The sequence below is a fragment of the Bufo gargarizans genome, chromosome 1 (assembly GCF_014858855.1).
Source record: "Bufo gargarizans isolate SCDJY-AF-19 chromosome 1, ASM1485885v1, whole genome shotgun sequence".
Classification (NCBI taxonomy): Eukaryota; Metazoa; Chordata; class Amphibia; order Anura; family Bufonidae; genus Bufo; species Bufo gargarizans.
In genome coordinates, this window is record NC_058080.1 from 132,826,372 (window position 1) to 132,840,307 (window position 13,936).

General features: G+C 42.0%; 1 protein-coding gene across 5 annotated transcripts in view; it reads right to left on the reverse strand.

Annotated features, from left to right (window-relative positions):
- Nucleotides 1–13,936, reverse strand: part of ATP8A1 (ATPase phospholipid transporting 8A1) — a 188,313-nt gene that overhangs the window by 22,100 nt on the left and 152,277 nt on the right. For all 5 annotated transcript variants that reach the window (XM_044298696.1, XM_044298712.1, XM_044298679.1 and 2 more), the window contains 3 exons: nt 9,654–9,728; nt 9,448–9,570; nt 2,027–2,105 (listed from right to left, as the gene is read on the reverse strand). In XM_044298696.1, the coding sequence (XP_044154631.1) occupies nt 2,027–2,105; nt 9,448–9,570; nt 9,654–9,728 (277 nt within the window). The remainder of the gene's footprint in view (nt 1–2,026; nt 2,106–9,447; nt 9,571–9,653; nt 9,729–13,936) is intronic.

The window sequence follows — 13,936 nt, forward strand, 5'->3', positions numbered from 1 at the left end:
AATTCATTCTCTGAAGTGAATAGGAGCGGTGGCTGGACATTCACTTCTATGGGGATTGCGTTTGGTGGTGGCCGGACCGAAGTCCTCCGGCCATCACTTTGTGGGGCTCCGTTCCCGATATATCCTGCTGGGACCTTCACCTCTAAGACAATGGGGGCATAGCCTAGCAATATACCACCATTGTCTGTGAGGAGATAACCCCTTTAAACAGTAACTTGTCCAAAGTGAATGTGGAGCACTTAGGTGGAACATGCCACCCAAGGATTGTATGGATGCTCATAGCATCAGTCACATACTGGGGTAAGGGGTCTCTGGATGCAGCATGTGAAAGAACTTCAATCAATAAGTAATTAAGTATAATGTGCTCTGTGGGTCTTCTTCTGGAAGATCAGGCAGCATGTTCCAGCTTACAAGATATTGTGATAGTGTATATGGAGATGTTCTAAATTGCAGCATCAAAAGGAGTGTTCAGAATACCGTATTGTAAAAAGGGATAGAAACAATGTTGGCATTTTCAATGCAGTTATGCTATGTGCTTCCATCGGTAATAGGCAGGGATGAATAAAACACATAAGCACTGCAGGAAAACTGGCGGAAGGTTTCCTTCGGAAAATATAGTGAAGCAATATTTGGACTGTGGATTGATCTGCAGCCAAAACACTGGTTTCAGGAGAGACTTCAAAAGATAAGTCACCTGCTTCTACCTTAACGTGCTAGGGAAAAAAAGAACCTTAAATAGTCGGTAATTTGATTCATGTGGTTTACATAAATTATTGACACACATCTGAATGGTAGATTTGTTATCACACTTGCTGGCATCAAGCGCTCACTATGCCAAGTCATACATTAATATAACATCTCCTGTAGTATACTAGATTCAAAAGCCACCTTGACGCCTGGTAGATGGGCCTGACACGTATGTGCGCTAAGAGCTTCCATTACTCATTTATAGTCGGTATTGTACCACTTATCTATTTCTTAGCTCCATTGTTTGTATATATAACGGTGTGCAGCCATTTTGTTTTTTGTAATTAGGTTTGCTTCATGGATATGCAACTGTGATTCTGAAGGTTCTAGTCTAAATTTTCTAGCACTATACTAAATTCATAGCCAGTCACAGGAGTATATAGGCACGATACACACTTAACATTGAAATTGCAACACCAAGTAGGAAAAATAATGGAATTATAGAAATCACAGGACTGAAATGAAATATTAATGATCTGCAAATGATAAAAAAAAGTGGAAACAAAACATTTGAAACTTCAGTATCGATTAGGAGCGTCACATGCAGAAATACACAAGCTTACACTCCTTGGCATGGTATCATTAAGGTATTAATAGTTTTTTGAGGAATGTTCTCCCACGCTGAATGCACTTGGGTCATTAAAATGGCATCATGGTGCACAGCTTGATTACAGCAGAAAAAAAAACCTCTGTGTACCTACAGGTGAGTTCGGAAACATTTAGAGGTGCAGTAGATTCACATAGAAGTCAATAGGTGCCACATTACATAGTTGTACTGACAGCAGACCTGGTCATACCCTATAAATCAGTATTTTACTTTGTATAGTTATGACACACGGCAAGGACAGCAAGTTACTTCACAATTCTAGCACCATCCTAATGCTTTTTCCACACGAACATATTTTGTTTCTGTGTCCGTTCAGTTTTTTTGCGGACCAAATGCGGAACCATTCACTTCAATGGGTCCGCAAAAACAAAGACAAACAGAAGTTACTCCGTGTGCCTTCCGTTTCCGTTCCGCAAAAAAAATAGAACATGTCATTATTGTCCGCATTATGGACAAGGATAGTACTGTTCTATTAGGGGCCAGCTGTTCCGTAAAATATGGAATGCACATGGATGTCATCTGTATTTTTTGTGGATCCGTTTTTTGCGGACCGCAAAATACATACGGTTGTGTGCAAGAGGCCTTAGGAAACGCCAATTAAAAATGATCAAACCAGACTACTCCATGTTCGTGATTTGTAACTGACGTGTCTTGTAAGAAAATGTGTCTTACCATGCTGCAGAGCTTTCAGCGGGAACCAGAACAGAATAGTACTATGGAAGAGACCATTCAGGCAATGAACCCAGAAAACCTGGAAGAAAACAGAGTGAAGAGATTCATTTGTATAGATAGAAGCCGGTGAACCATGACCTTTCTTTATCTATGTGCAAAAAGTGTGACTGTCAGGACACCAGCCCAAAGCTTTATCATGTGTCAGGCAAATGGGCAACAGTTCTTTAAGGTCAGCAGCAACAGAAACAAAATCCATGAAAATAAAACGTAACCAGCAAAAAGGAGAATTTTTTTTTTTAATAAATGACCTGCTGTTTAGAAATCATAATGGAGACACACATTTATAAATAAGTTCTCAAATAAAAAAAAATAAAAAACAACAACTTGCAAACAAGTTGCATCAGAATGTAAAGGATTAGATCCGGCTACACAGTGATTTACAACTTTATAACTACAAAGCAGCTGCTGACGGTGGGTCATGAACAGTAGTAGGTAACCGTCATCAGTGAAGTTACAACAGTATATAACATTACACATAATATACATGACAATGTCAATTCTTTTACTAAAATTTAAATTCAACACAGGTTGACAGACGAGAAAAAAAAAAAAAAAAAAAAAAAAAAGGTGTGCCCTATTTCTGACTTCCCCAAGCCACTTTTTTTTTTTTAAACATACTAAGAACTGAAGAAAATATGCGGGGCTCCAGAGGCATAGGGCTGGACTCCATTATCAAAGATTTCATACACTTAAATTGGAAAGCAAAACTTAGGCGGAGACTTATTAGCTCCCTTGCGCCGGAAATGTGGCTTTTAAAGTTGCAAGCCGTGTGTACGTGACTTTGTAAATGCGCCTTTTAAGAAGAAAAAAAAGTTGCACGTGTACTCTTTTTACACAGCGCTCGCCACTTTTCCAAAATAGGGCGTAGTAAGGGCAGGGAAAGGGGCATGACCACCAGCAGAGACAAATCTATCTTTCTGGAGCGAATGAAGCCAGAAATCTACATGTTTAGGCGCATGGACTGCCGGAGGATGCGCCTAATTTATGAAGAGGCCTGCACGTAGTCAGAAATTAGGTGCACGTGGGGGAAATAAAGACTGGCGCAGAAAGTGCCAGTCTTGATAAATCAATCATACTTCAGTCCGGCCTACACCACATTAGGCGACAGTGGTTCTCCACTCGTATGGTACATGGTAGTAACCCTCTCATGTTTATTTTTTATTTTATTTTTTAAAATAAATTTTTAAATAAAAATCAAGCTATTATAATAAGATGCAAAAAATAAAATACCTATGGCTAAGCGCAGCGCCCTCAGGACTATTCAGCCTGGGCAGATCAGAGGGGCATGCTGAGTTACTGACACAAACTAACCACCATGTTGTAGGTCAGTTTCTTGCTGAGAAAATACACCCAACATGGGGTTTTCATTAATATTTACCGTAAGCTAAAAACCCCCACTTTGCTCCTCTTCCATTCACTAGTGATTGAGCGAGTTCTCCTTTATTCAGCGTGCGCATTAGTGTTGATCTCATTTAACGCTTGCCGCCCATTAACCCCCTAGCAGCTGGCAGAGTGGCCCTAACTGTTCCCTGCACGGTTACCTCCACGTTTTCCGTGACAGGCAGCACAGGTGGGTGCAAGATAAATGAGTTTCTCGGCTCCCATTCTCTTGGCCACACCAGTCACATACTAATCTTGTAACCCCTGTGGGGCCTTTTTAACCTTTCACCCTCCTTTCCATAACAAGCCATCTCGAATACCTCACACTATAAATGAAATGCGTATATTCCCCAACCGATGGACTCGGCATAACATTAAACACAAAAAAAAGATTGTGAAAAAGGAGGTGGAATATGAAATTTCAAGACTTCATCCAGAGAAAACAGTGTGAGCATCACTGGGAGGTTTGCTGCTTTTTTGATTAATTGCATTATTCCCCATTCGTCAGGTTGCTAGTCTCAAATCACTTTCACATAAAATACTTTTTCTTCTCTTGAGCTTTTTTTTTTTTTCCAGCCATAGCAAGTGTGTGACGCTAGAAAAATCTAAGATATGAATGCCAACATAAGCAATATAATACTTTAATTTTTTCAGCATAACATCGAAGCAGAAAATTGCATGCTCTGAAGCTTTGGCCCATTGTAATAAGTAAGATAGATTTGTGTTTTCAGGACAACACAAAGACTAATTCTTGCTTGCTCTGCTGCAAGCTTCCAGTGGGAAAAAGAAAAATAACAAAAAAGAAAACAAATAGGAGAATACATAAAAAAAAAAATAATCAATAAAAAACGGTTGGTAATTTCTTATAATAAAGCAGAAATAAGAAGCAGGAAAATAAATGCCGAGGTTGTTTTCGTCACTTCCTTGCTTCTCCTTTTTATTTTTTTACCCAGAGCATACAGGATTTGTGTTCACGGTAAGTTGTTCTACATGAATTCTTTTACTTCCTAAATGCCGACCATGAAATCCCCAGTCTGAGTTTGATCAAATTGAAGCGATTCCCTTTCTTATGTCTCAAATGTGAAATGTGTTAGAAGTAATCACGCTAATAACAGAAAATAGGCGGCCCGGCGTAATGACAATGCCCAACACGCTTCTCCTCATCTTCTCTTTATTCCTTCAGTGCTCAGTAATCCATTAGCACACATAATGACAAATACATAAGGCATGACATCCAAACGGACAGGTTACATTTGACTACTGCAGACAGCTGCATCTGCCTCAGGAAAAGAGCCATTGTACAGGCCACACGGGCACGGCGTACAGGATACAGCGGCAGGGCGAGTAATCTATGGGAGCAGAGAGTTTACCTAATATTTTGTGACTTTTTAAGAGCATCCCCACCTGTTATCACCATGGCGATTTTAAGACCAGCATTCTGTTCCGATTTAGGTCTTAAAGGGGTTATCAGAGACTGGAAATGCCCCCCATATGCACTGGCCCCTCACACTGATTCTACTTACCTGGCTCCCCAGGCCGCTTCTGGTCCCGGCATGGCCGCAGCCGCTTCTCCCTGTACACGTATGAAAATATCCGGTACGGGGGGCAGCCAATGGCAAGCCTCCCTAGCATCACCCGCGACCCAATAACCCCCCCAACACCAGATATTTTCATCCATGCACGAGGAGAAGCTGCAGCAGCCATGTGGGGACCAGGTAAGCAGAATCAGTGTGAGGGGCCCGGACATTTTGGGGGGGGGGGGGGGGGAGCATCTAGGAGCAACAGGGGCGTTACCATTACACCTAAAGGCTCTGCTCTCTCTGCACTTTGATTGACAGGGCCAGCAGGGCCAGGCAGTTTAAAACATCACCACACCTGGCACCATGAGTCAAAGTACAGAGGGTGTGGCAGTTGCAGAGAGAGCAGAGCCTCTAGGTGTAATGTTAACGCCCCCGTTGCTCCTAGAGGCTCATTTGCATATACTAAAACATTTTTCTCAGCAATGCAGACACATGGGACCAACACAGACGCCTTCAGCTGCCAAGTGCACATGTAACAGGTCAGACAGTGTCATAGGGACAAATCTGCTGACAGGGGACCTTTAAAGGGAATCTGTTACCATGATCTGAAGTAATAAAGGAGTAGTACTGCACATCCACTTAACCTCAGAGAAACCTCAAACAAACTGGGACAAGCCTGAAATCTTCCTGCAGAATTTACTGTAAGTAAGGCAGTTCTAAAGCCCCAAAAATCCTGGTGACAACTGCAAAACTGCTTAGTCCTGTGTGTGCTATGGTCATGTCACTGTATATCTTCCAGGCCCCTCCAAGACATGCACACTGGGCTCAGCCTGGCATGCACACTGGGCTCAGCCTGGCATGCACACTGGGCTCAGCCTGGCATGCACACTGGGCTCAGCCTGGCATGCACACTGGGCTCAGCCTGGCATGCACACTGGGCTCAGCCTGGCATGCACACTGGGCTCAGCCTGGCATGCACACTGGGCTCAGCCTGGCATGCACGTGTTGATTCTCTGTAGGAAAAGGAGAATAAATCAGCTGCCAGACAACTCTGGTGCCGGCTTATCTTCCTTGAGAACAAACCCACTGGGAATTTAAAATCACAGCACCCGCAATTGTCTAACATGTATGGCCACCTTTAGTGGTACGGTGAGGCAAAATAGATGTAGGTTAGGTGCTGGTGCGGATTCCATGTGTCTACTGGTTTCTCTTTTGGAAGCAGTTATTCACTATAGGGTTAATCAAAGCTCCCAATTTTCCTTCTCCAGCAGCTACGGGTGTATATAATAAAGGTATAATGCACTCTATACCATAAATTCTTAGATTTTTCACTTAATTTTTTAATGTGCTGGAATGTTATATTTTTCAACTTTTGACTTCACGTATCTGAGACCCATAGTCAGGCCTTTCGGAAGCAGGTGAGCTCTATACTATACATCTGACAAAGCGAGAGATAAATCATCAGCAGCTCCTGCTCTCTTCCCACGTAACAGGATGACTTCCACTCCTCCGACTATCTGACAACTGCCCCGTGTCACATTCCCTAAAGGAACCATCAGGTAAAGATGTATGAGATTACACACATGGTTTGGTATTTTACACCACGGTCAAGGAACGTCTCCGATTTCCTATAAACCTATGTACAATTATTAAATACAATGGACTAGAGAGATAAATGACATTTAATGTAGATATTTATATATCGGATTCTATAAAATTCAATACAGATCCCAAATGTACAGCATTTGTTCATACTATACAGCACCCCTATTCATACTGTAGTTTAAATCACATACAGATGAGCTGAACGCTGGTTCATAGTTACAGCCTGGATTCTGTTCCATTCTTATCCACGGCTGCATTCCCAATTCTGCTGGCTTCTGAGCTAAAATTAATAGGGCTGCAGCTAACGATTATTTGAATAATCGATTAGTTGCTGATTAATTTCTACGATTAATCAGGAAAACCGACAAAATTACAAAACAGAGGTTTAAAGGATCTTACTTGAAAAATTATGTTCAAAGGCCATATTAAAACAAATTGTGGACGACACTATTATGGGGGATCTGTGGGTGGTGCAGTTATGGAGATGGGGATCTGTGGGCGGCGCAGTTATGGAGAGGGGGGATCTGTGGACGGCGCAGTTATGGAGAGGGGGATCTGTGGGCGGCGCAGTTATGGAGAGGGGGATCTGTGGGCGGCGCAGTTATGGAGAGGGGGATCTGTGGGCGGTGCAGTTATGGAGAGGGGGATCTGTGGGCGGCGCCGTTATGGAGAGGGGGATCTGTGGGCGGCGCCGTTATGGAGAGGGGGATCTGTGCACTGTTATGGGCATAACAGTGCACAGATCCCCCTCCCCATAGCAGTGCCATACACAGACCCCCCCTCCCCATAGCAGTGCCATACAAAGACCCCCCCTCCCCATAGCAGTGCCATACACAGACCCCCCCCCCCATAGCAGTGCTATACACAGACCCCCCCCCTCCCCATAGCAGTGCTATACACAGACCCCCCCCCCCCCTCCCCATAGCAGTGCCATACACAGACCCCCCTCCCCATAGCAGTGGTATACACAGACCCCCCTCCCCATAGCAGTGCCATAGACAGATCCTCCCCCCTCCACATAACAGCCTCGGGCCCGATGCTTAGTCGGACTAATCACTGCATCTTTATTTTACCTTTTACAATGACGCTCCAGTAGCAGGCAGAGCGGACGGCGGCGTAACGTCACTCACTCACGTGACGCACCTGCTCCGCCCACTTCATGAATGAAGGAGGCGGAGCAGGAGTGTCACATGAGTAAATGACGTTACGCCGCCGTCCGCTCTGCCTGGCTGTTACAGGAGCGTCATTGTAAAAGGTAAAATAAAGATGCAGTGACCACCCGCATAGCAACGAATCGGCGATTATTCGATAACTGGATTAGTCGACAACGAATCCAGTTATCGATTATAATCGATTAATCATTGCAGTCCTAAAAATTAATCAGCAGTCCCTGCTTAGTCAGTGTCTGCACAGTGCTCGCTCTGGGTATGTACATTTATGAAGTCTCTAATATGTTGCTCAATAAATTGCAGTACGAGTATCAAATTATTCCTGTGGCCACCAATATAAATCTAACTGCAATGTGTCATTATAGTTACTGCAAACCCCCCCCACACAAAAAAAAAAAAAAACTAATGCACCCAGATAGAAATTAGTTTTCTGCAAAACTTGGCATGCAGTTTTACTTCGGGCAGATATGTAAAAGATTACAGTAAATTGGTGTGCAAACATTCCTCTGGCCTCCCGTTCTCTTATTACAGGCTATGCAGTACCAATGGTATACCAGCAAGCCTTTCTACCCTAGATGGTAGAACCTGAGTACTACACGTCAGGAGAAATGTGTATGTATTCCCTTATTTTGCACCTCTACCCATGAGCAAGAATGTGGCTATCAAGAGCCTCTCTTTCTGGAGGACCTGGTATGTTGAATTGATTTCCATGAGCATTATGCACTTAACACAACGTTCCCCACAGATTACAGATTATTATTGGTGGTCCTGGCGGAAAGACAGCAACTGTTCCTTCTAAGCTGCAAAGCTCAGGCTATATCCTTGCTCACATAATGATCATGTAGAGTGCTCCTGAATCACTACTGAAACATAAAGAAAACTGTACAGCCATAAAATGAGAACTGCACAGCCCTCTCTATCCGCTCATCTCCATAATCAGTGCAGGGAGGAAACTGACCACTTTTACAGCAGGACAAAGCGCTGGATCCTGGAAAGTAACCCACTGGATCTAAGGTATGTATTAACTCTTCCATCGCTCTTCACTAGGAATCTTACAATTAACCACATGCCTGTCCTAGACAACCAGATATACTGCCATTAACACCACATCAGGGATGTTGATACCAACACCTTTACTGCCACAGGCCACCAGGGATGCTTACATTTAATGCCCTAGACCAGTGTTCCTCAACTTCAGTCCTCAGGGCCCACCTGCCATTCATGATTTGAGAATATCCCACAGAATGAATACCTGTGGCAAGTCCTTAAGGCACTGACACCAATTACATCACCTGCTCGAAACTAAGAAAATTATGACAGCATGTCCGGCAGGTGGGCCCTAAGGAATGGAGTTGAGGAACACTGGTCTAGGGCATTAATAGTATTCATGCAAGCAACCCTGGTGGCCTATGGCAGGAAAGGTGTTGGTGTTAACATGAATACAGGCATTAAACCGGTTACTGCCCTAGACCACCAGGGATGCAGACAACCTTCACTGTGAAATACCTGGATGCAATATGCCTCGCTGCTATGTGGCCCCGTATATCTGGCAACTAATTATTATGGTGCCGTATATTAACATTTACTTTTTGTGTTTTTGTATTGCCTGCACCCAAGTTACTTACCGCCCTGCTCACCAACTACAAATGCTTAGATGAGCCTTACTTACAAGTAGAATTGCACTTACTTTAGTATTAAAGTTAAGAGCCTTCTGCGACGTCTTGTATAACTCTGGGTACTTTAACATATTCTCTTTGCGACAGGATCTTTCAAATATTCCAAGAGTCAGGGGAGGAAGTGCAGTGAACATCTAAAAGGCAAAGAAAACATCTCAACTTAACAACAGCTTTGTCATAATGCAGCAAATGCCAATACAGATGGCCTGAAACCTACCACATTGTAGAGACCAATGCACCATCGTTCAAAGAGGATTTGTCCAGAAAACCCATTCATAAAGGCAAACCAAATCTGGGGGGGAAAAAAAAACAACAAAAAAATGTATTCATCTCATACATGGATAAGAAAAAATACATACTCTGACCCTTCTACATCTCATTAACACTCAGATAATAGATTTTAAAGGGGTTGTGTAGTTGATAAAAAGGAGCTTCAAATGTAGTCAAATAAAGCAAAACACAACTAAAAGGGGTTGTCTCATCGGAGACATCGCTGGCATATAGCTAGGATATACCACCAATGTCAGATAGATGTGGGTTCCACCTCTCAGAAACACATCCATCTCTAAAATGGGCCGCCAAAAATGAATGAGAGCGCACCCGGCTCTCTATTCATTTTAATGGGAGTTTCGAAACTAGCCATAACTATCTCCAGAAAGGGACCCTTAAGTTATCGAAGAGGAGCCGCGTATGTGTGGACGACCTCCTTTCTATGGGACTGCCGAAAATAGCTGAGCGCTGGCTCGGCTATCTTGGAACTCCCATAGAAATGAATGCAGAGCACGCCACACATGCACTCTGGTTTATTTTCAGGGGCCCGTTTTCAAAATACGCTAGGTGTGGTTCTCAGAAGTGGGACCCGTATCTATCTGACTTTGAAGGCATATTCTTCCATCAAAGTCCCAGAAACAACCCCTTTAACTCTACAATGCTCCAGCTGTAGCCTGCCAGTCTGTGTTCACACTTTGCCAGTAGTAAGAGACTGGATGCAATGGTCAAGTGCAATCACGGCTCTTCATCATTGGCAGCATAGAAACAAAGTTCTCTGGAGCATTTGTGCTGGATCGGCATTGGATTGAAGAGGTAAATATTGCTTTTTTTTTTGTTATAGAATTTGTGTCTCTCTCTCTTTGTTTTCTTACCAACAACTAGAAAACCTCTTCTTAAAGGAGTTATCCGACCCCTGAAATGGGCCCCGAGGGAGTGAAGTACGTACATTGTATGTGAGGGGCCCGGACGTATGGGAGGGGGGGGGGGGGCATTTTAGGGGTTAGATAACCCCTTTAAACAGACATATTGGGCTGTTATTTTACAAATAAACGAAAACCATGCCATGACTAAGGACAGAATGAATGTGTCTGAAACGCATTGGCTGTAACTCTGCACCTCTTTGGATTTATGTGCTTTTTGTGTGCCAACAATAAAGCTTTGAAGATTTTAAGCCGAGTTGCTGGAGACCTAACTGATGTTGAGCCGTTATTTTACCCATACTATAACTTGCACGATGTTGAGATTTAGTTACCGAGCCGTAATTACATAACTGCATTTTTACACATGGACATTAATTAAATATACAACCAATAGCGACTGTAAAATTGTTCATTTGTAGAGGTCTAGGTCAAGCCCAGTTATGCCTAAAATCACTACGGCCCTACTTTCAACGTCCGCTCTCCTATCCATCTTTTTTGATTAAAAGAAGGACTGCACAAGAAAGTGGACTTCCTAAACATCATGTGCAAGTGGTCTCGTATTATGAAGATCTTCAAAAATTCACATCAAGTCAAAATCAAATGGATCTGTTAAGAACTCTTGAAGAAGTTTTGGTAAAATGGCTTCCTCAGTTCAAATAAGTGGTAAGAAAGTTTCACCAGAAGTCATACATTTTCCTTATATTACAATTAAGAATGTGATAATGACCTGATGATATATTAGATTTACCTACAAACCTAGGTAACATCTAGGATTTAAAAAAAAATTAAAAAATTGACAAATAAAAGGCCTTTTACATGGGCCGAAATTAACACTCATTCCTGATTGGTGTCCCATGTAAAGGGCCTGCTGATCAGCCAATAAATGACTAGACGTGTTTGTTGGCTGAAGTTCTGCACTTGCAATTTTGGCATTCTGTTCCTATGATGGAACAGATGTGGACGTAGCCTAACTGGATCTTCTATGCCTGAATAAATATGATCTTTTGTTGGCAGCATTTCTTCCTATGTAGACAGAAAAGGTGCTGCCTTAAATAACGTAAATGAAATGTGCATGAATGATCTGATTGTTCAGGCAATTATCTGCCAGTGTAAAAGGCTTTAACACTTAACGACCAATGGCGTACATGTACAAATTTAGAAATTCATATCTTGACACTTAACAAGTATAATCAACTTTTTCAAGAGCTTACAAGACGCGATATCGCATTGAGATGTGATATCCATACATCACTGGTTGCGAGTGACGCCTGCTCTAAACATTGTGGAAGGTGGCTGTGTTACACGCCTGACACCCATCTGCAGTTCTACCTCTGCATAATGACTGCAGTACCTGCACAGTTAGACCGCGGGAGAGGTACCCTCTACACCCCTACAACAAAGTTGCACGGTGCCGAATGGTTGTCATAGCAGTCGGAAGGGGTTGTGGCCCTAATGCAGGATGTAATAACATTCCTGTAAAATCACTATACAGTGCAATTAAAAAGTATTGCAGTTTATAGTAAAAGTGATAAAATCATCTCAGGCCTTAAAAAATATAAATTTTGGCATCCCTGTAATTGTACTGACAGAATAAAGCTATCATTTCATTTTTACCATACTGTAAAAAAACAAAACTAAAACCATTCCATCCCTTTAATTTCTTTCACAGTTTCTCAATACACTATCTGAACCACTAATTAATGCCATTAAAAAGTATAAAAATGTTGACGAGATATATATATTTGTGTATATATTATATATATATATATATATATATATATATATATACACAAAAAACGGAACAGCACCTCCTGAGACTAATCGCAGGTGCAAGCTACCCGGCAATAATACAGCTTTGCTGTATTATTGCCGGGTAGCTTGCACCTGCGATTAGTCTCAGGAGGTGCTGTTCCGTTTTTTGCTTATATGTATATTATAGAGGACTAGGCATCCTCTTTGGAACTTAGCACTCCTCGCCCATCCCCCAGCCCTTGGTGTTTTTAAATCAGAGTGAAAATGGAGCTGGACCCTCCATGTTAGAGTAGGTCCCACCTGATAAGAAGCAACCTTGTCGCCTGGTAGGTGGGCCCGGCATATTTTTGATCAATAATATGCGCTAATAGCTTCTTTACTGCATTTGCAGTAAATAATAATAATAATATTGGAGTCATGTATTTGACCCTGTTCACATATTCACCTGTATACTCAGTCTTAGTGCATTTAGTGGTGTGCTGATTATATATTATATCTATATATATATATATATATATATATATATATATATATATATATATATATATATATATATACACACACACACATATACATATATACACACACACACATATATATATACACACATATACATACACACAGGACAAATGACGATGCAGCACTTCCAGCTTTCAGTGATAGGGTGAAAAAAACCCAAACCAACTTGATTCCAGCCGGCTGGAATAAAGTTGGTTTGGGGTTTTTTCACCCTATCACTGAAAGCTGGAAGTGCTGCCTCGTCATTTGTCCTGTGTATACCGTGGGGGAGGGGCCGGCCTCTGTGAGGAATTGCACCCAGTGCACAACTTCTGACTGTGCTGCTGCAATATTTGAGAATATATATATATATATATATATATATATATATATATATATATATATATATATATATATATATATATATATATAGGAAAAAAGATATGACTAGAAGGCAAAAGAAAATAGAAACGGCTGGGTCCGTAAGGGGTTAAAAGAGCGCCGACCAACTTGGTATATCATTCACTGGCACTGTATACCAGGCAGAAATTTACCCATATAAAAAGGAACCTCAAACACACACACACACACACACAACTCTGCTACATACGTGAAAACTAACTTGCGGGGTGTTTCATAGAGGATTAGCATTATTCCTAGCAATAATTATTAGCATTCCCAATTCACTTTAAACCAACAACTGTTTTGCAGATTAAGAGTAAAAGATCTCTTGTAGATTACTAATCGTAGTAGGCAATCATCAGTGAACGATCCTCAATACATAGATGTAGATGAGCGTCCCGTAAATTAATTGGTAATAAACCGGCAATAATTCAGAATACAACTGACCCAGCAAGTTAGATGTTGGCCAGCAAGGAAAGGATTAAAGGAATGAGCGGAGGGGGAGCACTTCCCCGCTGGTGACACAAAGAGTGCATGACATGCCGTACAAATGAATTTTAGAAACAATGTCCTGCGCTTTGTCACAGTGAACGCTTCATTTAGCCACATTATGGAAGCATGAATTGCTACAAATTCACCATTTATCAATATATACCCA